Source organism: Gambusia affinis, linkage group LG21 (assembly GCF_019740435.1).
Source record: "Gambusia affinis linkage group LG21, SWU_Gaff_1.0, whole genome shotgun sequence".
NCBI classification, from domain to species: domain Eukaryota; kingdom Metazoa; phylum Chordata; class Actinopteri; order Cyprinodontiformes; family Poeciliidae; genus Gambusia; species Gambusia affinis.
The window spans coordinates 1,223,950-1,251,616 of NC_057888.1; the positions used below are offsets into that span (position 1 = coordinate 1,223,950).

General features: G+C 45.0%; 1 protein-coding gene across 2 annotated transcripts; it reads right to left on the minus strand.

Moving 5' to 3' along the window:
* Positions 1-1,578: 1,578 nt before the first annotated feature.
* LOC122824387 lies at positions 1,579-27,663 on the minus strand. 2 transcript variants are annotated; one of them, XM_044105016.1, is made up of 2 exons: positions 27,393-27,663; positions 1,579-6,054 (listed from the first exon to the last, which is right to left on the minus strand). In XM_044105016.1, exon 2 carries the CDS (start codon positions 5,972-5,974, stop codon positions 3,188-3,190), a length of 2,787 nt encoding a protein of 928 aa, XP_043960951.1. In that variant the 5' UTR covers positions 5,975-6,054; positions 27,393-27,663; the 3' UTR covers positions 1,579-3,187. The 2 variants fall into 2 exon arrangements, with proteins under 2 accessions (XP_043960951.1, XP_043960950.1); XM_044105015.1 differs by lacking the exon at positions 27,393-27,663 and adding an exon at positions 6,995-7,033.
* Between the last annotated feature and the right edge of the window lie 4 nt (positions 27,664-27,667).

Here is a 27,667-nt window from a genome sequence, read left to right on the forward strand (position 1 = left end):
AAAAAATGAAAATAGATGTTTGAAAATGCACAACTTTCATGTTGAAAATGCTTTGACAGCAATTTTAGCTTTTCAAAACTGTTTTTAAGTGCATTCGGTTTGTCAGAAATGAATAAACAGAGAAGCAGTCTAAGAGTTGATGAAGTTTTGCATTCTCTGCTTCTCCAACGTTGCCAGATCTTTCTATCTTGTGGCATTTACTGACTATTTTGTGCAGGAAACATAAAATTCTGCAGGAAACTGTTTGGAAAGCAAAAAGGAGCTTCTGCGCAATTCATAATTCAGATATCTAAAATTGTAATTTTGACTAGTCATAATTAAGATCAAGATATCTTAAATTGTAATTACAGATTCGTGTCCCGTCAAACGATGGATCCAACGTCGTAATTTGAGAGATCTTGAAAGGAATTTTGACTTGTCAAAATGTAATTGAAGATATCTTAAATTACCATCCATCCATCCATTTTCTGTTCACCCTTCTTCCCCAATGGGGTCGGGAGGGTTGCTGGTTCCTCTCCAGCTACGTTCCGGGCGAGAGGCGGGGTCACGGGGTCACCCTGGACAGGTCGCCAGTCTGTCACAGGGCAACACAGAGACACACAACCATTCACACACACACTCACACCTAGGAGAATTTAGAGAAACCAATTAACCTGACAGTCATGTTTTTGGACTGTGGGAGGAAGCCGGAGAACCCGGAGAGAACCCACCATGCACAGGGAGAACATGCAAACTCCATGCAGAAAGACCCCGGGCCGGGAATCGAACCCAGGACCTTCTTGCTGCAAGGCAACAGCTCTACCAACTGCACCACTGTGCAGCCCCTGAATTACCATTCTGGATAGTCAAAATGCCTTTTAGATATCTAGAGTATCAACTCAGCAGCCAGCAGGGTCGACCTCAGATTGTGGCAATTATTGTAACTTTGATGTTTTTATAGGTTTGGTTTTAATATTTTACATTTATTTCCAGTGTTTTCTTTAACTTCCACAGAGTTTCTTCAGTTCCCCATTAACTAAATATTTCTGATATTATCAATCAGCTTCGCTGACATTATTTGTTTATTTTATTCCATAATTTTTTGTGAGGTGAGTCTTCACTGTTTTATTCCTCTGTCTGTTTTAGTTTTTATATTTTTATTTGTTCTGCTGCTTTTTATCTGAAGTTTAATCTGGTTTTTATTTTTTTCTCCAACTGGTCGATTATCACACATGTTGGACTAAAACATTGAAGGATTTGCAGGTTTCTGCAGGAATTTCTCCCTGTTTATTCCAGACATTATTTACTGATAATGTTCAGGAGTTTTAAAGCTGAACACTTTATTTTTGTCTGGTTTTATAGGTTTGCTTGGCTGAAAATAATCTTATCATAACCTTTACAGAACAGTTTGTGTTTCATGAAAACTTGTTTTTAAGAAATGTGATTATAATTAACATTTAAGTTGATTATTGTTTGTACCTTAAAACTCATTATTTTCTGATTATTCATAGAATAATTCTGAACAAGATGGAAATCTTTTATAAACTATAAAAATGCAATTAATTACAAACCTTGAAACTAAGAATATTTGAACAGAAATGATCTATTTTAATCTGCATCAGTGAGAAAATGATTGACAGACCAAAGATGATCAAAGATTGTTCTATAGTCACCATCAAATGTGACATTTGTTTCTATTTAAATAAAGTTTAATAGATCTACAGACATACAGCAAATAGATTTGCTCAAATGTTCAACATCCTGGATATTAAATTTATAAGTTACAGAATCACACAAACATAAAAATGTTTCAGTCCATAAAATACATAAATATTAAACAGAAATACATTTTCCTGACCCCTAAGTAAAATAAAATGATAATATTGTATAAATAATCAGTTGAAGGAAACATTAATAAAATCTCTCTGTAATTTATGTTTCTATAATAAATTCCTTCACCAGAGCTGCTGACTGGAAACAAGAAACTAAAACAGGAAAAAAAGTTTTCAAACTGTAAATGGTTAAAAATGTTGATTTTTCCAGCTGGATCCAAAAAATGGAAATGTTGAAAAAAAAAATCACCAAAATAAAAAACCGAAGGAAAGTTTAAAAAAAAATCATCTGACAGAATAAATGACAGAATAAATGACAGAATAAATGACAGAGAGACAAGAGCCGTTTATTTCTGAACTGTAATAAATCACGTTTCCGGTGTGGTGAAGAGAATACATCACACTCTGAGGATGAATGAGTGAATATGAAAGGATGAAGTAACACATTTCTCAAACATCAAACCCTGAATATAAACAGAATAAACACAGGAAACTTTTCTCTAAACTATAAACATTTATCAACAAAATATTGAAACTTTCAGTGAAAATACTTCAGTCAACAAAAGATAAAACCAGGCTGGAAACATTCAACTAAACGACTAAAATGAAAAGATAAAAGAATAAAAGTAACAAATGAGAATAAAAATTGTAAAATAATTCAGTGATATTTGTTCAGTTTATAAATATATTTTTGTTTTGAGGCTAAATTAGCTTCAATGCTAATTAAGAACAACAACCAGTTTACAATTAAAAACTGAAGTTAAAATCAAACTAATATAATAAAATTAATTTTAAAGATAATTTGCTTGGATTAGTTTGGATAATTAATTCTTAATATTATGTTACCAAACCTCCACTGACTGACTGACTACCAAAATGGCCGCTTAAATGAAAAGACTGATTGTGTCACAACTGGGATTAGAGGAAGCAAAATTATTTATCGATCCTTTTAATACCATTAATACAGATATTAATATTTGTATGAGCAACCAGAATGCTAAAGCTACTGCCTTAGCATTAGCATATCCTTAGCACTAGCATTAGCAGCTGAGATGACAGTTCTAACCTTTTGAACTCTGTTTAAACGACTTTGATATTTTTCTTCATTTGTTGTAAATTGATGTTACATAAATAAAGTAAACGAGTTAAAAAGATTTAATTATCCAACAACTGACTGTTACAAACAATAAAAACATCAAATATTCCAGCACAGAAACGTCAACAAACCCAAACCAGTTCACACAATTTCACAATAAGAGTCCAAGATCAAAGTTTTGTCCATAATCAATGATTGGATGTTTACAATAATCAGTTCAACTTGGTTTCTAACATGTCTTTGGGTTTATGACTCCAAATGTTTCCCTTCAGTTTCTGACTCACTGGTTTGGTTCCAGTTCCTCACAGATCAGCCCCACATGTTTACAGAGAAACGGGTCGAGCTCACAGAGGAAGCGGATCATCTCAGAACTGGCGGCGGCTCCTTTCCTCCTCACCGTGTCGACTAAAACTCGAGCTTTGTCTCCTCTGATCTTCTCCGCCTCCACCGCCTCCCTCTCAGAGTCACTCAGGACCTTTTTCTCCAGCAGTTTGTCCAGCAGACTCTGCAGAACCGGTTCTGAAATGCCATCGATGATTCTGGTCCGGGTTTCCTTCAGCTGCTGGTCAGAAGGCAGACCCGGTTTCACTCTGTGAGCCACAAGACAAACCCGTCTCTCCCAAACGCAGCATGAGGTTTTCGTCTGCTTCACACTCAGCTTCATGTCTCCCATGATGCTGTTTAGAATCACCTGGATGGAGGTGAAGTAGTTGTTGTAGGATTCTGGGTCAAATTCTGCTTCTGCGGGCTGAACCAGAACCGATTCTCCTGCAGGGCTGGTGGACAGAGAGTAAGTTTCCTTCACACACAGTTTGCAGTTTGGAGGAGCATCTATGAACGTCTCCGGCCCAAATAATTTCTTCCTGGTCCGTTTCAAATCCCGGATCACAACGTTCCCTGGAAGAAGCAGCAGATTGAGGAAGGAAGTGACGCCGGGATCATCTGGAGGTTTGTAGAACAGCAGAACCAAGGCTCGGACCGGGTCAGGAGGAGAATCTTCATCCTTGACGTTCCCAAAAGCAGAAAACCCTGTGATGCTGATGATGATGTGAGTTTCTGTGATCCTCTCAGGCCTGATGAACTCGACGCTTTCGTCACGTAGATGAGCGACTGACAGGAAGTGACATCGTCCTGTGGAGCGGACCTCACAGTGAGGGAGATGAAGCTGAGCCACAGACTGCTGCTGGCAGCTGATGTCAAACAGAGGTCCTGCAGGCTTCTTGCCATGTTGGCTCAGTAATCTCCTGTTCCAGGGAACAACCCTGTAAAACACGTCTCCTCCTCCCTTCATGTCAAACACCAGGCCGCTCACTCTGCACTGGTACAGGCCTGGACTGGAGCACTGGAACCAGTAGGTTTCATCATCTGCATCTCCACAGAAACCAGGAGTAAACTCCTCAAAGCTGCTTTGGAGCTTCATGTTGGGTAAACTAGCAGCTCGGGGTAAGATACTGACGTCTAAAGGAGGATCCTGATGAATCAGAGGACAGAGGAGAGAAGAAGACGAGTTACTGAGGTCTCCTTTTCTCAAACCAGGTCCTGAAGGGAGGAGAAGGTCAGTAGAGGCTGATCTGTTTGGGACGGAGTGGCTCTGAGTCGGATCAGAGGAAAGAGGAACAATGTGATCCATTGAGCAGCTGATTGGTTCCTCTTTAGAGGAATCTGTGGTGAGAGGCTGTTGGAGAGGAAAAGGTGTTAAAATGTTGGGTGATATGAGTTGGTCAAGATCTTCAGGTCTTTCCAGTTGATCCTCATCAGCTGCAGGATTTTCTGTCTGCTTCAACTTTTTGCTCCCAATTTCCAATTTGATACAAGATGCTATAGGTAGTTTTCTACTAGTTGATAAATAACTTGTAGAAACAACTAGCGGTAGTTGCGAACATGAACTAAATAAGCGTGGGGCTCGGTGAGGCAAATCTGAACTTTGGACGTTTGTGAAAGAGGATTCTTCTCCTTGATGTAAAGATTTATTTTGATGCTCCTGATGCCTTTCTTCCATTTCTGTTTCAGAGTCTGATTGAGAGCTAGATATGAGTCTCTTCCTGATCATAGTTCGTTTCCTGCGCTTTGAAATCTGGGGAAGGTCAGTAGAGGCTGATCTGTTTGGGACGGAGTGACTCACATGTCCAACCGATTTCATTATTTCATCTTGGTTGTTTCCTGCTGAATTTTGTCTGCCGTATTGTTCACCCATTGGTTGTATTACATCAGGAAGTTCTGGAGGCCTTACTGTGGAAACGTTCCCACTCAGTGGAACGTTGCTGAGTAAACTGGGAATTTTTAAAACAGCAGGGATCCTCCTAACTGTCCTGGAAGGTCCCACATACTGACTATGTGATTCATCTTGATGAGAAAGAGAGAAGTCGAGTCGCTTCGAAGACGTTGGAGGGATATGAAGCGGGGTGGGTTGTTCTTCACCTTGGAGGGTTTGTTCAGCATCTGCTTCATGTTCTTTACTTAATGGATGAAGATCATGAAAACGCGTCTCCTCCTCCCTGGTGGGGAGGAGGAGAGTTACTTCTTCAGCAGAAGAAGTAACTGTGGGCTCACATTTGAGGCCGCCCAATAAAGGGTCAGGTAGAAGGAAACTCGAAGGGTAAATCGGAGAAGATGGGAGCTGATGGAGAAGAGAAGATGAGAAATCCGTCCCAGATTCAAAGGGATGGAAAGAATATAAACTACTGTCTCCTTCTCCATGTATTGAAAGAACCGACCCGACTGACTCGGTATCAGGCTGTCTTGGTGTTCCCTCACTGGTTTCTGTTATTTCCTCAGTTTCACTTTCTAAGAATTGAAATGCAACTGGATGAATCTCAGTTTCTTGGTCTAACACATCAGATAATCCCTCTGCTGCCTCAAATTGATGAGATATCTGATCAGAAGACGGTTCGCCCAGGTCTGAGGATTCATCCCTCCTTCTTTCCATGGGACTGAAAATGTCAGTAGATTGAAAGTTAAGTGTTGGATCTTCCAGTTCGTCTTCGTGTTCAGATGTTTCTTCATCTTTCTTCACTGAATCTGATGAAGTTCTTTCATTGAAAACTGAACTTTTTCTTCTGCGTTTCATCTTGACATGGATTTAATGACTCCTTTCTGAAACCTGATGAGATTCTGGTCCTTTGTCTTCTTTTTTAGATTTTGTTCATCCTAGAATATCAAAAGCAGAAATAATGATGAGTTTTAAACATTAAACATGTTTTAAAACATTTAAATGTAAAACAAGGAGAAAAAACTCCAGCAAGGAGGGATTCAGAAGTTCATCTAAGCATAAAATAAAGTAATTGTATTTCAAATGTTTTTTGCTTCTGTTAAAAATATTTTAGTAAATGATCTGCATGTTAAAGCTTCAGTTTCCAAAGCAGTGAGAAGATTATCAACATGATTTACTGAACATGAACGTCACGCTGCAGAAACACAAAAACACCTGCAGATTTAGAAAAACCTCCATAAAAACAAACATGTTTGACACAATTAATGTCCTTTAATGTCACAAAGCTGAATAGAGTCGTTGTGACGTAGCGGGGACCCGGATCTTAAAGAGACAGGAATAAAACAGCAGCAGATGTGAAGAGCGCTCAGAGATCGTCTACAAACTGTGATGCTTCACTTCACTGTTTAATGATAACATTAATAGACTGTAAATTCATCCTGGATAATAAATCTCAGACAGTTTTCTTCTAATTATAAATCTAACATGTTTTATAGCTTCTGGTGACATTTTTCTTTCCGGAGCGTCACTTTGCAGACGGTCCCTAACTGGAAACGGATCTTCTGTTTTTACACCCAGAGTTTTTACATTTATCTTTATGATTAATTAGTAGCGTCTCGTTTCTCTTCTGTGGTTGGAATCAAGAGAAATTAGAGATTCAACCTGAACTTTTAGATCCCGGAAGGAAGAATCCGCCCAACCTGACCGAACCTTTAACTTCTTGCTTTTTCTGAACGGAACGAAGTCCGTTTAAAAATCTCCACCCTCCTTTTACTGAAGCTGAGTTCTGATCGACTCGAACCGGGAGCAGAGTCCGGACCGGTACCGACAGAACCAGACCGGCCAGTCAGTGGAGCTGATGACAGTAATAAAACTCACCGACATAACAGTCACACATCCAGAGTCTCAGTTTGACTTCATCCTCCCTCCTCCTTTTTACTTTTTTACTTTTTTCTTCCGTTTCCCCTCTGACCTTTTTCAATTTAAAATCCTCTTTTCTTTAACAAATATCAATCAAGTTTCATCTTAAATTAAAAAGCAAAACCATTTTAAGGAGCTTTTGTTTTTCATCGTAAAGCTCTACCTTTAATACTGTGAAGCCTTTTAAAATGTTCCTTTAAACTTTACATTCTGACTTTAATATCAGAGGAAATCAAACTTTTTCCCTGTTAAAATAAAATTTTGAATTTTTAAAAGACATACTTTGATTTTTTTATTAATTTTTTTTAAATGTTTTGTATTCAGCAGATCAAAACTTTATTACTTCATGAACTTTGCGCCGTTTTAACCAAGCAGTTTTACTTCACAACAAGATTTTTATTTTCTTCACTTAAAATATTCATTCATTTATTCTTTTCATTTTATTTATTATTGTGTGTGTGTTTTCTCAAACACTGCTTTGGATTTATGTAAATATATTTGTTTTAATTTAACACAAGTTACATTTATGAGCTTTGTTTAACAAATATCACAGGTAGTTTTAACTTACCTGGATTTCACAACAAACAGGATTTTATTTATTTTTGATTCTTCATCATCTGCCAACATTTTTCCTTCCTGAAGGAAAATCTGTTTGTCCAACAAGTTAGTTTTATTCTAACCTTTCCTTTTCTCTCCATCTCTGTTAAATAATCTGTTTGAATCTTTGTGTAGTTTTGTGTTTATTTCCTGAAGCTGCTAAGCATCAAATGTTTACAAAGTAAAGTGAAGGAGTTAACTGAAGATCATTCTATCATGTTTATGTAAAACTCATGATTTTTGGGCCAAGAAAGGAAAATATCTGTTCAAAAAGACACCAAAATGATCTGCTGATAATAAAAATATGTTTACATCCGTTTATCAATACAAAGTGTATGTTTATTGTTTTTAAGGAAGGTTTCAATAACAGTCTCCATGTTTTCCATGTCCAGGAAAAATCAAATAAATTCACAAAGACCTGAGAATAATAATTGTGAACCTCCACTAATGAAGAAGCCATTTCTCCAAAACAAGATAAAAAGCTACGTTGATCTTAACATACTTGGTTACAGTTTGTTACATGATAAACTTGATGCGCCAACAGACACTAGTACAATTTGTTTACTTCAAACAGTGTGGAAACAACAAAAACAACAACAATAAATAACCAGCATCTTAGTCACATCTTAGCATGACTCAAAATAACATTTTTATTAACTTACTAAGCTGCAGCCTGAATGTGTGAATAGGACACTGTATGATTTATTTGGTTTTATAAGGTTATAATCTCTACACAGTTTGGACACGGATGGAGAAAAACTCTATAATAAAATATATGCAAACCTGCATGAGGGATGTTTCTTTGGATGTTAAAGTTACAACGTGTCAGTTTAAAGAAATTAGCCGTTTGCTTAATGCAAGTGGGGGCTCGTCCAGGATTATGATGATTGCTGCACAATTTGGTGTTTACAGAAAAAACAATTTGCAAGAAAACATATCCTACAATATTAGTGTCACAAAATCTACTATAAAGACAGAAATTAAATATAATTTATTGTGGTTTAGTTGAGAAATGTGTTTTTTTAAAGGTTTTGTTGGTTCTAGTGGACTTTATTCGAAAGTAGTTTGACGGGAAACACGGCAATGAGAGAGGGGGAAGACATGCGGCAAATGTTGACAGGCCGGGAATCGAACCAGTGACTTCTGCCACCAGGACGAAGGTTTCCATAGGAGGGCCCTGCGTTGCCCCTGCGCCACCACAGCACCACAGTTGATAAATGTGTTTTTAAAAAATGTTTAATTTGACCAACATGTTGCTGCTATCTGGAAGAAACAACATTTTGGAGCAACTCATCCAGAGTTTTGACTAGAAGCTGAAAGAAAACATGTGGAAGGAGCTAAAGATTAGGGTGATGGACAGGAAGCCTTCCAAACTCACAGACTTGGAGCTCATCTTCAAAACCGATGAGGGAAGATAAACAACATTTTCACAAAGTAGAAATAAGGCACAACAGATAAATAATGCCACTTAAGATAATCCTTTAATGACAAAATATTATCCACAAAAGTGTACAATTTTAAAAAACATATGTGTATTTGCTTGGTGATGTAATTTGACAAAATGTAATGTTCATGAGACAGAAAACGTCTCATCTCACACTGGAGAGGCCAGATTTTAATTTAAAGTTGGGCAGGAGTTTTAAAGAACCATGAAAAAGTCGTGTGAAGATTCTTACGGTTTAATTTCTTGAGCATGATACCAAAGACGTGTCGGGTGTGAATAAAGCTTCTCCGGGTTTTATGAGTTCAGCACTCCTCTCTGTGTTCCTTCTGCTCCTTTATTTTTATGAGGCGAAACAATCTGAAAAGTTATTGCTGATCTTGAAGCTGATTATGTTGTCAGGAATCAGGAAGCCGAGGTTCCATCTTGCTTTGCTCCTGATCCAGATGACAGTTGTTTTTAGTGTTCTTATTTAAATTATGTTGTTAGTGTGACAGACTGGCTGAGGACCAACATGCAGGGAGCAGAAACAGGAAGCCATGAAAACCACGAACACCATGAGCCTCTTTGTGTTTAGAGCTCACTGTCGGCCTCTTTTTGTGGAAAAACCAAAATAAAATACTTTAAATCAGATTTCTGGATGAATCCTGAATGTAGTTCAAGCTTCCAAAATGGACAAATGTTTGAAGTAATAATTTGTCTCAAAATGTCATAATTTAATGTAAATATAAAAGAAAAACACAGACAGAGAATAACTATTTGCATGTACCTACACAACTCTAGTTTTAATAAAATGTATCATGTAATGTTTTAAATTTATAATTAACTTTTTACTTTATTGTTAGAAACAGCATGAGGACTAATATTTGCAACATTAAACTGAAGATGCTGCTTTTTAAAAATATCAAAAAATAAACTTGGAAGATGTGTTAATGTTGGTTTTGCTTTTTTTGTTGTTCTTTATGGTTTATTTCACATCTTTTTATTTCTACATATGGAAAGTAAATAAAAAATACTTCATTATTGAACTATTACAAATAAAGCTTCTTATTTTCATATCAAATTTAAACAAACATTGAAAATTAAAGTTTGCAACAAGCATTTATTGAAGATCAGAAAACATCAGTTAGCATATCTGCAGACCCCACACATCCTGGACACAAACATTTACCTCCAGGTCAGTTTCATGTCGTCTCTGATGTACAAAATGAAAACTGTACAGCCAGAATAGTGCAAAGATCCACTGTTACAATCTGTCCTTTTTTCAGTGTTTTATGTAAATAAATAGTTACACACTGTTTGTTACTGCGCAATAGCCAGCCCCGCCCTCTCCTCACAACTCCTCGGGCTGACTACTGAACCAGTTCTCTGTCTAACAGGTCCGGAAAATCTCTAAGACCCGGGTCTTACCCTGAATGTGATCTATAAGAGATAATCTGTTTAAACTGGTGGCGAAAGAGACACGTCTAGCACTGACTGCCTCCGATCCAGAAGTTATGACCCTTTTCAGTTAAGGAACAACCAACTGAGTAGCCTTCGCAGCTGTATAATTCCAATAACCACTTCTGTTAACGGCAGTTCTCTTTCTATTGTAACGGGCACTTGTTACCGGCTAGATTTTATTTAGTGGCTAAGATTTAAGCCCCAAGGTCATTATTAACACTCACCAAAGGAAAGTCCGAAGCCACCAATTTACTAGAATCATGCATACTGATTTTACTATAAATAGAAGAACTTTAACTCGAATGACTCAATTAATTTCAATGTCCACAACCTAATCAGAATTTTAAAATGTATGTATTTATTAAGCAAGCTTTAGCAGGGGAAAAGACAGGTATACAGAATTTGCTCTAGGATTACCATACAACAGAAATTAATAAAATTTAGATTAATTCAACCTTTCTCTAAAAACTTCCCTACACTGTCATCTTTCTATCAGATAAGGCTTTGGGGTGCGGCAGAATCTCATACTCATCGGTGGGATTGGATCAGGGCAACAGAAATCCTTGTAGTCCTTGGTCAGAATCTTTGTCTTTGAATCATAAAATCCTCTCCAGAACCGAAACAAAATGAACTGTCTGCCGTCCTGCCGAACAGCTCGCGATCACTCCTGTGACTTTTGTTCAGTTCCCCAAGTCCGTTGCGATGTAGTTTGAGATCGTGGAGTTGAGTGCAGAGTGTGGAAATCCAATGAGGAACCAAGAGATTGGGTTGGTGGAACTCGCCCTTTGGTCCGGCGTGAGGAGCTCCGTTGTCCTCCTTGTGAGGCGCTTTTCTTGGTTCCAGGGTGTAGTCCTCTGCTGGTCTTCTTGCCGCTCTTGTGTCGAGTCTCAGCGCCGGGAACGAAGAACAACGTATCACCTCGGTCTCATGTTTTTATACTTTTTCTCCCTCCCTGGGGAGTACACCGAGGGAGGGAGAGAGAGAGACAAAGAACAGTTTGTGCGCTGCTTCATAGTTGCGCAACCCGCCCATCTGCAAATTTGGGCATGATGACTCACTTGTGAGGTAATGTGCTTGTGAATCTTGGGACTTTCCGAGAGCAATAGACTCCCGCTTGAGACACAATGACCTCATTGCAAAACCATGTGTTTGGGCCTTTTTGGGGCTTTCCGAGTTGCTATAGCTGTATGTGTCATAGCCTAGGACTTTCTGGGACTTTCCGAGTTGCAACTACATGTGTCGGCCTCCACCCCCCAACCTTACTTCTCCTTGTTCTGTACTTAACTTTAATCATACAAGTTACTTCAATCATTAAAATCATATAAAATCTTAGTACATTAGATGTTTCGATAATTCTCTCGTTACAACATCAATAGAATACAGAAAACTCATTCTTATACAAAGAGTACACAATAAGCAATCATTTTTAATCAACATACAGGGCTGCCACAATCTTCTAGGTACTTTATGATCCGTTATTCTGCATGTGCCTGGACTGATCTCAAATTTACATACATTTTCATACCAGAGTTCTTGACACCCCCTCCTTGAGATCGGACAGTGCTCAGCAGAATACGCACAGCCCTACTCAAAAGAGGTCAAGGCCGTTGTCCAGTCCATCATCACAGCAAAGAAAGAGGACATCTTCTTCAGCGATGACCGTAGGAGAGGGAGACGGTGTCCACGCATCCACAACGTCGTACTCCGTGAGATTCGACGGTGGTGGGAGCAAGACATCCGTGTCCATATCCTCGGCAGATGTAGAGCAGGGCTGGGGCTGAAGATGTGGGGGACTCGGCCGAGGTGGAGGAGCTGGGGCAGAACCAGCCGCAGTCACCTCTTGGGGAGGTGTTGGGAGACATAACTCCGCCAACAGCTCCTGGAATTCTTCCTCGTAGGTGGATGATGAAGAACCGGTGTCGGTCGTCTGGCAGGGTTGGTGAGATGAACTGAGTAACTCAGTTTGGGAACACTGATCCTGTGTTGCTGTGCTAGTTTGGGTTCCGACGTCGACGAACATATCCGGAGATACTGGACAAACAGGGGGAATATACTCTCCCACAGCCACCACCTTGCCATTCAAAAGATGAAGAGTAGGTAGGCAACGACGGGACACTTGGTTCTCCCACAATTTCCTGACTATGGGGTACATCCGCCCATTGCCCAGTTTGGACGATGATAGCTCGTTTTCGTCTTGGCCCAAGGCAGAGGTCCACACGATCTTGTGGTCTCGCTCCAGGATTCTAGATGTAGAAGCCGCAATGTACGGGACCCCCCGTCCTTCGACGCAGAAGATAGCCGTTACATAGCTAAAGTGAGTGTGCACACACTTGTGGCACCAACGAGTTGATGCAACCCAAAGGAATCCATAGGATTCTGCGGGGATTCCACACCCCACACAGCAGATCGGTACCTAGAGAGAAATAGCAACCCAGGTAACTTCATGATTAGTTGCAACTGATTAAAAAATATTTACATAAATATGTAGCCAAGATGCCAAAGCAGAAGAAAAGATGTAAATTAGACTAAGCTGGTGTGCCAGATTGAGCTGCGAGCCATGGGGAGTTGATCACGGGGGGATCGTAGATGGGGGCTTGAGGCTCCTGAATGGAATCATGAAATATGGCAGAGTAGGTCATGAGCCAAGCAATGAGGGGCAATGTAGAGGTCTTCTTTATCCAGTAAAGGACCACCAGGACCCCCCAGCATACTGCCCAAAGGACCAGGAGCGCCCATCTCTGGAGCCAGCGACGCTTGCTGCTACCCTTGATGGAATATGCTTGGTGTGCCAGGTAGACGAGGATGTAGACGGCCAAGAGCCCCTCTACGATAGCAGTGATGATTTTGAGAGGACCGGCACGGGTGGCATGAACTCCTCCACACACCAACTCCATTACCATGGCAGCTGTATCCATGGTTAGCCAGAGGCCTGCAACGATGCCTTTACGCCAGTTGATTCGGGTTCGGCCCATCAAATAACAAGCAAAGAGGGATAGAGCACAATCCCATCTTTGGAGAAAGATAGGGCGTAGGATGATCTTCATATACCCTTGCAGAGCGACAACCACCCTTAGTGGCTGATCAGTAGACCATAAACCGGTGTGGGAATATATCACCCAGGCAAAGATGACACTAATCTGCTCCACGGTACTCACTTGAATAGGCGCAAAGAGTGATGTCGGAGCAGAGGAGTTAGTAGATGAGTTAGATGCCATGATCTCTGATGATGGTTGTTCTTTAGGTCAGGTCCCCACTGCAGCCGTGAAGAGGAATGGCTCGTTGGCACACAGCAGCCGTCTTTTATGCGGATTTACGCTCCGCCTTGGGGGGGAGGGGCTTATAGTCCTTCCCCCTGCAACGAAAAGTTCCTTCAGCCACACCTCCACGATGACCTTGCCCATGATCAAAACCACGGCAACGCCCAGGAGGCCTAGCAAGTATGGCCACAGCATACTCAGGGCACTGAGTATCCAACCTTCGACAATAGAGAGCCCTCCCCCTATCACGTCGGCAACTCCTTCCACAACGTCGGTGACTACGGTTGCCACAGAGGAGCCCAGGACCTCATACCAGTAACATTCATGTTGATTCTTTCCGTCTCCACATTGCTGCCATGTCTCTTTGGTCACATAGCAGGTAAGGTTAGAATACATAAGGTTAGGTCCAACCCAGTCGAACCCATGGTCTACTTCACCCTGGCACAGACTTTTCCGGAATGCATGCCCTTCCGCAATGGCGATGATAGGGTGTGGGATGAAGGGAACGGGGGCATTAAGAATGCTTTTGCGCTTCTGGAGGTGATAGCCCAGGATCGCATCAGTACATGTCTTTCCACTCACGATTGCTCTCCGCCACACTCCGTTGATCTTCCTCCAAGTAACCTCCGATGAATGGGTGTCATACTCTTCTGCGTAATGGTCTTTGCAGTAGTCTTCCCAGCCTATGAGCGTTTGGCAAGGTTTCCTGGCCAATGCTATTACGCATTCAGTGTTGTTGCGTCGACACGTCATGCGCCAGGGTCTTGGGTTCACATATGGCTCGGGTCTCCAGAAAGCTCCGGGCCATATGGTGACTTCTTTGGAGTAGACAGTGGCAACATACTGATATTTTATCCAATAATTATTTGATTGACTGAGACAAGGTAACACCCAGTTTTGAAATTCTCTTTGTTGAAATCCCCAAAATTCCCAGTCCCACTTTCGATAATAATCCTCATACCAGCCTTGCAGAGCGAGCTTTGCTGTTGGGACCAAGTCCGGGTCGGGGCATTCATAGGTCCATACTGTGAAAAGGGCGTGATTTGTCTGCCAGATGTCACAACGTGGAGAGGAGAGAGTCCTCCTCCAGGTGGTTCCGTTGAGGCTGTCGAAGATCCTCTTGGCCACACACTTGTCGATTTTCGCAAACTGGTCTTTAGGAGCATTGAGAAGATCGTCAGGAGTGGTGCGCAGGTCGGCAACTTGTGGTCCTTTTAACCCGTCGGGAGAACGAGCAGTCCCTTCAGGAAAATCTCCAATGTAGTACAGCTCGGCTGGTGCAATGTAGGTCCATGGGAACGAGTTATTTAGCCAGGGTTCTATTTCAGTTCGCACAGCTCTCACGCGAACCCATGAGACAGTTATGTATTCTTCTATGCCTAGTACTATGTAATTTTGACTGCCACATCTCATAAATTTGTTCCACAAGCAACTGGAGAGCAACTTAAACTTGTTGTCATAACAGTCTGCCTGGTCCGTTTGATATATGAATCGTCTGGGGCCTTGCCGAATCAGAAAAGCAGTGATGTTCGTAAACTTGATGAATCCTGACGAAGTTGTGTCTTATTCTTTGGAGGTCTTACCACAGGCGGTCTTCTGGTGACGACAACATCTTCCTCACAGTTCAGGTGATAATCCCCCCAGAAGTCCCAACGTGGGAGCCAGGTTCGACAACCTGAGGCTCTATGCGGGGCCGCATAGACTACTTCTGTATCCCAGTATCCTTGTAGGGGCAACAAGATCAAAGGTCGACAGGCCATGTTGCAGTGCCATTCCGGCACCCCTAGGTCTGGGTGGATCCAGTTGCATCGGACGGTTCGGCGTTCCTTGCGTTGCAGGATCCTTATCCAGCAGAGAACTCCGTCAGTGAGGAAGTTGTAGTTGTAGATCTCCCATGTACGATTCATGAGGGCATCGATGTCGGAATCATTCAGGCTGAATGCTCGACTTTCCACATACTTTTTGCCATAATCCTTGGCAAATACAGCAGTCATATTCTCGGTGGAAGTATCTTTTTCCCATGGCACAAAGATGGATGTTGTACTTACATTCCAGCAATTAAAGTTAGCGTACTTGGAGTGACCATAGGTGACTCTTGAGTGTGTAAGTTGCCATGGTCCAACTCCAACGAAGTATAGGATAGTGGTGAGAGTAGCAGAAGCGATTAGCAGGGCGAAGAGCGTAAGAACGCTTTTGCAACAAAGGGATTTGGCCTTAATCGTAGTCGTTTTCCGTAGCAGGGGTCCTTCAGAGGTATCCGAGTCGTCGTCGTCTGAGTCTTCCGGGGCTGATATGTCGGCCAGTAGGTTTGGTTTCGTAGGCATTCTTTTCAGATGGATGTCTTCCATTTTGGTTCCAACATGTGGCGAATCAGTCGTTCTCTGGGGTCTGCTTCAGTTGGAGTTACGCAGATCTTCTTTAATGCTTTGGTGTGTCGCTGGGCAGCTGGGTTCTTCGCAACCCGTCTGATGGTTCTTCCTCGCTGCAGCGTGGTATATATTGGAGAGGGGTAGGGCAGATCTGGTTCCAACCCCCTCCACACCCACTTCCATAAGAACATCCTCCAACAGTCGGGCCTGGGAAGTGGGCCCTGTGCACTACCACTTGTTACCGCCTTATCCTCCCAGGCGCCATGCATGTGCCCCACGGGGATTGGAATGGTGATATATGTGCACAAAGATTGGCCCTGCATTGTGAGCCGGGTGCGGTACCCCATAGGTGGTGGAGTAAAAATCCTTTGATGCGGAGGGTTGGGGTAGACCCTGTCCATCTCCAGTCTCAGCGGCAGTCGAGTGTTGTTGAAGATGAAACGGTCCGGGTCACTTTCCATCCTCACCAGAGTTTTAGCCATGCCGGGGGATGATGCCCAGATGTAGCAGCCGTTCAACGCTATTTCACAGTATAATCCCTGTATTGGCTCCAAATAGTGGGGTCCCCATCTGATTCTTACTTCCATTCCTGCTGTCATCCAGTATACAGTGTTGAAGATCCAGGGGAGATGTCTCCGGCAGTCCGGGGAAATCTCTGCTTGCTTCACCACACTAGACATTTGTCGCCCCCTCCAGACCGCAGGTTCTGACGGGGAAAAATAGTACACGCTGTGCCATGATCTCGGCACCTTTTCATCGCCATTTCCCACATTCCCTATGTCTTGAAGATCGGTTGGGCGTAGGTAGATCAAATGTTGGAAATAATAAGCTTCAGAAAGTGGGAACGAAGTAGTGAAATCTTCTCTTGGTTTATCTAATAAAACGGAGCCATGGGGGAGTTTCAGAAAAGGCCCTCTTTTTGAAGTTCCTGACCAAACCTCCGTACCTACTTTAAATAGTTTACTTACAAAATATCTTTTTCCATCTCGTTTTTCATTTTTTTGCTGACCTTTAGTTGTGACGACTCGTGTTCCTCTTGCCTGTAAGTCCGTTATTTCTAATTTTTCTTCTTCCATGGAAATGTGAAGGTGAGTGCCTGCCAGGGGTTGGTCTTTATTTTCTTACGAGGTGGCTCCGGTTCAGTAAGGGACACGGTGGCATAGACCTGTTCATCCGGCACCGTCTTGATTGTTGCTCCGACTGAGTAGATCCCCTTAAAAGGGATGATGACCATCTTCACTGACAGTTGAACCTGACGGGTGGTGCTTGAATCAGAGGGCGTTCTTACCCTATGAGCCACGCCTCCAGGGACCTGCAGTATTCCATCGCGGAAAGATGACTCTGCTGTCACCCAGTAAAGAGATGACTTTTCCTTGGGTCTCGAGGCATTACTGCCCCATCCATCCAGCTCGGTGTTGTAGTAGTATACGTTCGACGTGCGTACTCCACTCTCCCTTGGTACGTCTGGTAGATCCGTTACTGGGATGGTGCAGTCATTGATGATCTCCAAGATCAGATGCGCCCAGGTGGTTAGCTCCCAAGGGCCTGTCCACCCCCCGTTGACGGCCTGCACTTTAGTGTCATCCGGGAGTAGATTTAACTCTCCAGCAGGATGACTCAACTGAGGCCGAAACACCCGAAAGATTACTGGGGAATGTTGGGTGCCTACCGGTAGGAACGGTACGTGCGTCCGAGAGGGGTCATATGGCCAGGCAGCTTGAACAGACGTCCACAAGTCGTCATGGGGCCCCTCTGCTGTCCTCCACACCCCTTCTTCTGTCCCCGACGGGTCCTCCGGAGTAACAGGAGGAGCAGAAGGTCCGGGGAACCAAGGGGGTGCTGGTATGGGGCTCTCATAAGTTGACGCACGGTCGTTCGATTTAAACAGGCGTGAGGGCGCTGTAGTATCTCTTTACCTGCCAGCCTTCAGCCTGTCCCTTAGACACCCCTGCCTTCTGAATCAAGTCACAACAGACAGTACAGTAGCACAGTTCCTCGCCGTCCCACATGCACTGACATCTTTTCAGTTCCTCCTCCTGCCAGCCCCATTGGGCCATCACCGTAAGTCGGGGCAGGTATCCTATCCGGCAGTTCCCGCAGAACAGGGTGCTCAAGACGATGACCGGAGAGACCGGCAGGGAGCCCAGTACCAATGCCGTTGCCTCCTGTCGCCTGGGTTTGTCACGGCCTGGTCCTTCCCAGGTGGTAGGGAGCTGGTTGTCCGTTAAACAAACAGGGCAGCAGTTCTTAGGTCCACTCCACATCACCATTTCTTTCTCCGTCGACAGGATTCCATTTTTGGCCCATTCCAATTTCTTCAGGGCTTTGCCTGTCCAAATCCCTGAAGTTGTTCTTCTAATTACAACCACCCCTCTCACGGTGGCCAGTCCGAGATAGGGTGGAGTATTACATGATTCACTGGCCATTTCACCGGCTTCTGTTTCACTTTAGTTAGGAACTGGCTTGAGCTGTTCGACTCCTTGGATCCCCTTCTTTTCCAGCAACACTGTGTTCCTATCCAGTACTTGCTTGACTATGTCTGTTGTTTCAAACTTGGGTTTCACTGCTGCATTCACAGGCTGATCTCTTGCTCTGACCCACACGCGCTGTCCCACTTGGAATGGCACCTTGGGCGTCAGCTTCTCCTTTTTGTCGCTGGAGCTCCGCCCCACTTCCTTCGTGGTGAACGGCTGTTGGTTGAGCTCCATCGCGGGGGCGGGTCTCTCGGCTCTGCTTCTGTCGTTCAGGGCCTGTCCAATTTCCACCGCTTTGGTGCTCCAGCTGCTGGTGTTAGCATTCTTAGCTATCCAGCTTTTCACTAATCCTATGGTGCGCTCCACCACCCCGTTGGCTTGTGGGGTGTATGGGGGTGAATAAACTCGCATTATCCCATAGGTCTGGCACCATTGATCAACCTGTGCATTACGGAAATGCGTCCCATTATCCGTCGCAGCTCCTTCGGGATTCCCAGGGCACTGCACACTTGCTCCAGCATGCCGACAACACTATTGCCGTTTGCTCTCCTGGCTGCTTTCACAGTTACAAATCCCGACATAGAATCCACCAGCACCAAGAGGTACTTCTCACCTCTTTTTCCTGTTATCCCCATGGGGCCTGCAACATCCATGCAGACTGAGCCCCAGGGAACTGTGCTCTTGATGGTCAACCCGTCCAACCGCTGCCCTCGGCGACCTGCGTTGTATTGACCACACTTGCAGTCCTCAGCACGCTGGACCTGTTTCACTGGGATCCAAAGCTCTTGCTCCTCCAGCTCCCTCTGGGTAGGTCTGCGCCCGGCATGTCCAAGGGCTTCATGCACGCTCCGCACGACCTCGTCCACGTACTCTTCTGGGATCTCCCGACCATTGGGAGTACTGTCCCACTTCTCGGTATCGACAAAGACAATCTTCCGCTGTTGGACATAACAGTCCACTTCTTCATTCCCACGCCAATGAGCTCCCTCATGCGTGTGCGCTCTTTGATGCTCAACTTCGAGTTCTAGCTGCAGCTTTAACTCGGCAATCTTTTTCCACAAGTCTTTGTGTGCCACTGGCTTGCCTTTAGCTGTTTCAAAACCATTTTCTTCCCAAATGGCCAAATCTTCTTTAAAGGCTTGAGCACAGTAATAGCTGACTGCGACTAACCTGGCCCTTTTACTTCTTCTTTTCACCAACTCCAGCAGTCCTTCCAATGTTGCTGTCACTTCTCCTGCGTGGGCGCTGCCGGAGGCTTTTCCCTTCTGTCGGCATCTTCTCTGCCATCTTGCTTCAGGATGAACCCCAGTAGGCCGCCTGATCGGACCCTTTTCTCGATCCGTCGGTGTAGAGTATCCACTCTGGTTGTTCTGGTGTCACAGGCGCTTCTTGTAGTCGTTTCTTCGTGGGTTGTGTAGGCCCAATTTCGAGCTCCGGGTCTAGCAAGATGTCTTCCCATCTTCCCCACCGTGCGTTAGTTGCTTTGGTGCTTTCAACAGTCCCTTTTCTTAGAAACTTGTGGACCTGACTTTGAGTGATGACTTTAACTGGTTGTCCTTGTGCTAGGTCTTTCAGGACACTCCAGTAACGAGCTAGCACCGCCAGCTCTTTCTCCTCCTGTGGGTACTTCTTTTCCACAGAGGTCAAGGTGTAACTCCACAGGGTAACCAGGCCCCCGTTCTCGTTGCTTACTTTGATCATGGCGTCGTCGTTCTCACAGCTGATCTCTGCCACCAATCTATCCGTCAAACTCCTTGGTTCCAGTCTCACAGCTGCTTGGATCGCCTTTCTCAAATCCTCCAGGTTCTGTTGATTAGCTGCTGTCCAAACCCATGGTTGCTTTTCTCCGTTTTCTCCGTCTTCATTTTTCTTCAGGCAGTTGTACAACGGTCTGGCATATTTTTGGTAGTTGGGTACATGGTCTCTGACATAGTTACATAATCCTAATATTTTCTGCAGGTCATTTTCTGACTGAGGGGGCTGAATATTCATCAATTTTTCTCTGTATCCTTCCGAGAGTCCCAGGTCCGACGTGACCTGGAACCCCAGATAATTTACTTGGAACTGTCCGAATTGGCATTTCTTGAGATTAAGTTTCAGACCTGCCTTAGTGAGGTTTTCGACCACAGTTCGCAGCTTTGCTAGGTGCTCCTCTTCAGTGTCATCGGCAATGAAAACATCATCTATGTAGACTGTTGCCCCCACATCCCCCAGTACCTCCATCACGGCTGACTGGAAAACATTTGGAGAGTTCTTGTATCCCTGGGGCAACCTCTGCCAGACGTAGCTCTTGCCTTTATGGGTGAATGCTGTCTTACCCTGGGATTGTCTTGCCAGGCGAAGTGAGAAAAATCCATTAGCCAGATCGATGCAGGACTTGAACTTCTTGACACGGAGTGTTTTCAGTGTGCCTTGCGGGTTGATTAGGCTGGCTCGGTTCGCTACGGTTCTTCGATTCAGGGCTTTGAAGTTGATCACCGGTCTCCAACCCCCTCCTGCCGATTCAGGTTTCTTTACCGCTTGGATGGGGCTGTTCGTGATGGGGTTGAGTTCCTCTCTGATGATTCCCAGGGCGCTCAGCTCCTTCACTATTTTGTCCATTTCCTCGACCGCTCCCGGGTTCAACGGGTACTGTCGAACAGGCGGGTGTACCCCACCTTCGATGTGATGAACAAACTTTGGACCCAGATCCCCACAGTCGTTCTTGAACCGGGCCACCTCCGCTGATGTGATGATCTCACGCAGCTTCTTTTTCCCAGCCGGGGAGAAGTCGCTCTCTTCAATTTTCTGTTCTGTCACTGCTGGTATGTCGACCGGCTTGTACCAGTCTTGTATTTCTGGTCCAGCCTGTGTCGGTCCGACTCTCACAAGCCTGGCTTTCAGGTTTGTCAGTCGCCGCTCCAAGGAAGCAGCGATTGTTCTTCTTTTTTCCTAGTCCTTCTAAGTCTTTTACTGTGAGAAGATTATAGGGACCTTTTACCCACACTACTCCTTTCCAGGTCCCGTATGGCATTTCTTCTACTTTTCCATTGGCAAATTGAACCTTTAGGTGTCCTGCTGTTTTTAGGTCTTTGGTCATAGACACCTCTGCTCCGGTGTCCACTAGATAGGGCACTCCATCCACTTTAGCGTAGATTTCATCCCCCTTCCAGTAGGCATTCTCTAAGATGACCCGCGACCTGGACTCCATTACTTCGTTGACCCTCCGTTCCCGACTTTGCGGGCCTCACGGAGGGCCATCCTCTGTTCTGGGCTCAATTTTCTATAATCCTCATCTGACAGGAACGGGCCTTTCCTTGGTTGGTTTGATGGTGCTGGCGGGACGACTGGTTTTCCCTGCGGCTCCGGTGCTCCTTGCTGGTAGGGTCTGCTCTGGAAGTTAGATGGTGGTCTCACATTTGCCTTATTAGATGGTTTTGCAGGCTGGCTAGACTCTTTCTTCCGTCTTTCTTCGAAGTAGTGCTGCTCCAGGTCAAATCCTTGCACTGCTGTGTCCATCTGGGCGACAGTGGTGCTTCTCACCGGCAGCTTCACGAAGACCAGCTCACCTCTCCGTCCTTTAGTCACTTCGCGCAGCACCTTCACATATCGTGCCGGGGAAACGGTTTGCTTAAGTGTGTGCCAAAGGGGCTCTAACCGGCTCCCTTTGTCAAGTCGTCCTCTGGCTCTTTTGATCTGGGATTCTTCATCATCCATGTCTTCTAACACCAACCTCTCATAGTGGTTTTGTGCAGACTCCGATCCAGTCATCGGGTCCGCGGTCACGCTAGTAAGCCACAGCTTCTTGGCTCCCTCATGCTTAGTAGCAGACACCACTGTGGGCCAGACGTCCTTCAGATACTCCTCGTTGGTCTCATCTGCACCCTTACTCCTAATTATCAGTCTCAGATTCTTGAGTTCAGCGTAAGCATCCTGACTCGCACTTAATCCTGTCGGCTGGGCTGACACACCTTTGAATGGCGGCGGATCCCCTTGTCCCAGTTGCAGAGATGTCCCTTGGGGCTCCTCTTCATCAGCAGACACTTCGTCCAGCTTCTGTCGAGTTTCTGGAATACTTGTATGCGGCTTTCTTCAGTCGTCGCAGCATCACGCCGCATATAATCCCGATGTAGGCTGTCCTGAAGTTAGCGGTCAGGGAGTAGTGCGCCGTCAGGGTCGAGCAGGACGGTGTCATCAGTATGTTGGCCCATTCCCCGACCGTCGCCTCCACCTCGAGTGTAACTCGGTCCTCCAGTCTGCTGGCCCAACCTCCCGGGATCTGGTACTCCTTTTGCCCGACTTCTGGTACATACGCCCGCCGTCCATCCTTAGCCTGGACGGGACCCCAGGTCAAGTCTCGAGCCAATCTCTCGGAAGACTTTTCGATGTCAAACGTCTCCGTCTCCTTCTTTTTCCCTCGATGTTGTCCTGTCCGGAGCGGCCTGTAATCAGCTGGAGGCTGCTTCGGGTCGGAGAAGGCGCTCTCGTGGTCGCTCTCTTCTTCCTCCGCTGCAGGATGTTCGTCCTCGCGCTGCTCCTCTCCGTCCTCTGCGTCGCTGATGTCCTCGTACCGCGGCTGTCGAAGAGGGTCCCATCGGGGGGAGTTCAGCGGCTGAATCTTGACCGGTTTCAGCAGTTCATCTTCCTTGTCAGCCTGCCGTTCGTTCTTCACCTTGTCTGCGTTGAATTTTTCCTGTTCACTGTCGCTTCTTTCAAACGTGAACTCTTTGACGTATTTCGCTGCTTGGGAATCGGCTCCGTCTGATGAGGCTCTCAGCTTTATCTTGATGGGTTCCACCACTTTGGCCTTGCCCGCCTGTGAGGTACTTGGAGGCGAGCTCTGGGATCACCAGGGGGTGCTTCTTAGCCTCTGGTGGGGGGGGGTCGACCCGGCGTTGCTCCTCTATCGCAGCTGCCATTCGTACCCCTTGCTCCGTCTGAAGCCGGTGCAGACGAGGGTCGACCACCACCACCAGTTCCTTGAACCCGAAAAGATGACTGTTGGTCTTGGCTATGGTCACCAACCCGTTCTCAGCAACTGACTGGGCGGTGTTCCCCGGCAGCTTTGGTGTTCTCAGTCCTTGTACACTCACCACCACTCGCCTCATTCCTTCATTGTTCCCGGCCACTAAACCTCGCTCGAGGCCGTGCCAAATCTTCTTCCGGTAGTCCTCAAGGTTATCCCCCTTCTGGTATGCGTCGATCGGGACCAGAATCACTGCCCCGTAGGGAAGCCTGTAGCCATTCACGATGAGGACCTTCCCTCTGGTTGCAGTGGCTCTGGCCGCTTCCCGCAGCAGCAGTGAGTTTTGCTGATAACTCTCTCCGGCTTGACGTTGGAGGTCCCCTCGGAATTCCCGGTTGTGAATCTTGTATTTGTGGTTGGCGAACACGATCAGTCCATCACCCTCGATGTCCCATGGGCTCCCGACAAGCTGAAACACCTTGAGCCCGGTCTGCATCTTGACACAGATGGCCTCCGGCGGCAGTGGGGCCAGTTCCTGGGCCATCCTCCAGCCGTCCGACTTCTGGGTCTTTTTCCTCGGTCTGTCGGTTCCCCGTAGTTCCTCGTCTGTGCTGTCCCCCGCGTCGTCTGAGCTGCTCTCCTCCCGATGTTGTGGCGGCGCCGATGGTCTCCTCCCTGTGCTGTGAAGCGTCGGGCGAAACTCGGACCGCTGGGCTTTCTGCGTCGACCAATTTGCTGCAGCCTTCTTCAGCTCCCCCTCCAGAACTATCTGATGGAGGGCTTCCTTCGCTTCCTCCAGACGTGTCGGTCGAGGACCCCCTTGGGCTGCCGACGGAGCCGGTTGAGATGGTCCTTCGTCGTCCGAAATCAGGCTGACGAGTTCCATGTCCACCGACCCCAGCTCTCTGACGGGGGTTCCCTTCCTGCTCGGGAAACAGGATGGAGCCTCAGCCACATCTGATTCCTCCTCTCTCACAGCCGGGGCTGATGCTCGTTTCCGTTCCTTCTTCTCCTTCTCATAGGCTTCCAGCCGCTCCAATTCCCCACGGCATTCCGTGTAGCGATTAACTCCTCTGGCATGGGGGTCCACTAGTATTCCGTCTAACCCAGCTGCCCGGGTCGCTGTCTTGACTATGCCATCATATTTCTCAGAAGGGCTGTAGACCATCTTTATTTCACTGTCCTTCTTTTCCTCAAGCAGGTCAGCAAACCATTTCAGCCAGGCTTTGATCTCACTCTTTTTGCTGACCTTAACCGGACATGGTGCCACACACAGCCGTGTCCCATGGTCCAGCTTGGAGCAGCTGTAGATGCCTTTGGAGTTAATTATAGTTTCCATCAAGTTCGGTATGTCCTCCTGCCTGTAGTGGTAGTGATGATTGAAGAACATGCGTCGATTTACTTCAGTCCATGTATCAAATCCATCACCAAGCAGCAGCAAATTCATTGGAGTTCTTTGTAGTTGGGATGCGGAGAGCATAGATCGCCACTCTCCTTTACTTTGCTCGCCATCCTCGTGGCCTAGGTCACTTCCTTGTGGATTTTCTTGCATCGGTCCATCTTTCGAGTATCCATCATCTTCACTATCCATTCTTGTTCTTTGTCTTCGAGTTGCCTCTCCCCCAAAGCCTCTCTTATCGATATAGAGCAGGGATGGGTCCAGGCCGGGTTGGCTACTGGCTTCACTGTCTGGATCTGGTCATTTATCCTCAGTAGAAGCTTTCCCTCACCTGTATGCTATACAGTTACTGCGAGGGTTGTGACTGACAGCCCTATCAGTCACCACTAGCTCCTCTCCTCTAGGAGCTAGCCACTAAGTGAGCTATTCAGAATCACACATCTGTTTTTACTGACTTAGTACCTGAGGCCCTCCTACTCCGTTGGACTTGGGCCCACCCAGGGACGCCATGTTTGTTACTGCGCAATAGCCAGCCCCGCCCTCTCCTCACAACTCCTCGGGCTGACTACTGAACCAGTTCTCTGTCTAACAGGTCCGGAAAATCTCTAAGACCCGGGTCTTACCCTGAATGTGATCTATAAGAGATAATCTGTTTAAACTGGTGGCGAAAGAGACACGTCTAGCACTGACTGCCTCCGATCCAGAAGTTATGACCCTTTTCAGTTAAGGAACAACCAACTGAGTAGCCTTCGCAGCTGTATAATTCCAATAACCACTTCTGTTAACGGCAGTTCTCTTTCTATTGTAACGGGCACTTGTTACCGGCTAGATTTTATTTAGTGGCTAAGATTTAAGCCCCAAGGTCATTATTAACACTCACCAAAGGAAAGTCCGAAGCCACCAATTTACTAGAATCATGCATACTGATTTTACTATAAATAGAAGAACTTTAACTCGAATGACTCAATTAATTTCAATGTCCACAACCTAATCAGAATTTTAAAATGTATGTATTTATTAAGCAAGCTTTAGCAGGGGAAAAGACAGGTATACAGAATTTGCTCTAGGATTACCATACAACAGAAATTAATAAAATTTAGATTAATTCAACCTTTCTCTAAAAACTTCCCTACACTGTCATCTTTCTATCAGATAAGGCTTTGGGGTGCGGCAGAATCTCATACTCATCGGTGGGATTGGATCAGGGCAACAGAAATCCTTGTAGTCCTTGGTCAGAATCTTTGTCTTTGAATCATAAAATCCTCTCCAGAACCGAAACAAAATGAACTGTCTGCCGTCCTGCCGAACAGCTCGCGATCACTCCTGTGACTTTTGTTCAGTTCCCCAAGTCCGTTGCGATGTAGTTTGAGATCGTGGAGTTGAGTGCAGAGTGTGGAAATCCAATGAGGAACCAAGAGATTGGGTTGGTGGAACTCGCCCTTTGGTCCGGCGTGAGGAGCTCCGTTGTCCTCCTTGTGAGGCGCTTTTCTTGGTTCCAGGGTGTAGTCCTCTGCTGGTCTTCTTGCCGCTCTTGTGTCGAGTCTCAGCGCCGGGAACGAAGAACAACGTATCACCTCGGTCTCATGTTTTTATACTTTTCTCCCTCCCTGGGGAGTACACCGAGGGAGGGAGAGAGAGAGAGGAAGACAAAGAACAGTTTGTGCTCTGCTTCATAGTTGCGCAACCCGCCCATCTGCAAATTTGGGCATGATGACTCACTTGTGAGGTAATGTGCTTGTGAATCTTGGGACTTTCCGAGAGCAATAGACTCCCGCTTGAGACACAATGACCTCATTGCAAAACCATGTGTTTGGGCCTTTTTGGGGCTTTCCGAGTTGCTATAGCTGTATGTGTCATAGCCTAGGACTTTCTGGGACTTTCCGAGTTGCAACTACATGTGTCGGCCTCCACCCCCCAACCTTACTTCTCCTTGTTCTGTACTTAACTTTAATCATACAAGTTACTTCAATCATTAAAATCATATAAAATCTTAGTACATTAGATGTTTCGATAATTCTCTCGTTACAACATCAATAGAATACAGAAAACTCATTCTTATACAAAGAGTACACAATAAGCAATCATTTTTAATCAACATACAGGGCTGCCACAATCTTCTAGGTACTTTATGATCCGTTATTCTGCATGTGCCTGGACTGATCTCAAATTTACATACATTTTCATACCAGAGTTCTTGACAACACACATATACATATAATTCATTTTATTCATTATGTTATTTTCTCTCTAAAGTTTGGAAATTTATACTTAACATCTTTGATCTGTGAGCAATGTGAGGAAACTTCTTTGTTCATGAAGACAATCTTGACCATTAAAGCTAAATCTAATAGAAATGTAAAATATTTAATGATAAACTATAAAAGACATGAATATGAAATGAGAAAGTTTAGAAAGAGAAAGAGAAACAAACCTTAACACAGAACCAGAAGGTGTGAGGAAAGTCTGGAAGTTACTTTCCGTGAGTGAAATCAGCCTGGAAGGAAGACAGGGTGACGATAAAGTGAAGTTTTACACTCGTACAGCAGGTGGCAGTATGCCCGCTTTATTCCATCCATACATCAGTAAACGCTGTAAGACAACAGAAAGAAAACAAGGAGGCGTTATGCAGCATCCAGGTTTTTTTCTCTTTAAAACTGCCTACATTTTTCTAATTATATGATTCGTTATTTTGGTCTGAAGTTTCTA

Coding starts and splice junctions, on each gene's coding strand:
- LOC122824387 (XM_044105016.1), bottom strand. CDS start 5,974: ATGAAACGCAGAAGAAAAAGTTCAGTTTTCAATGAAAGAACTTCATCA.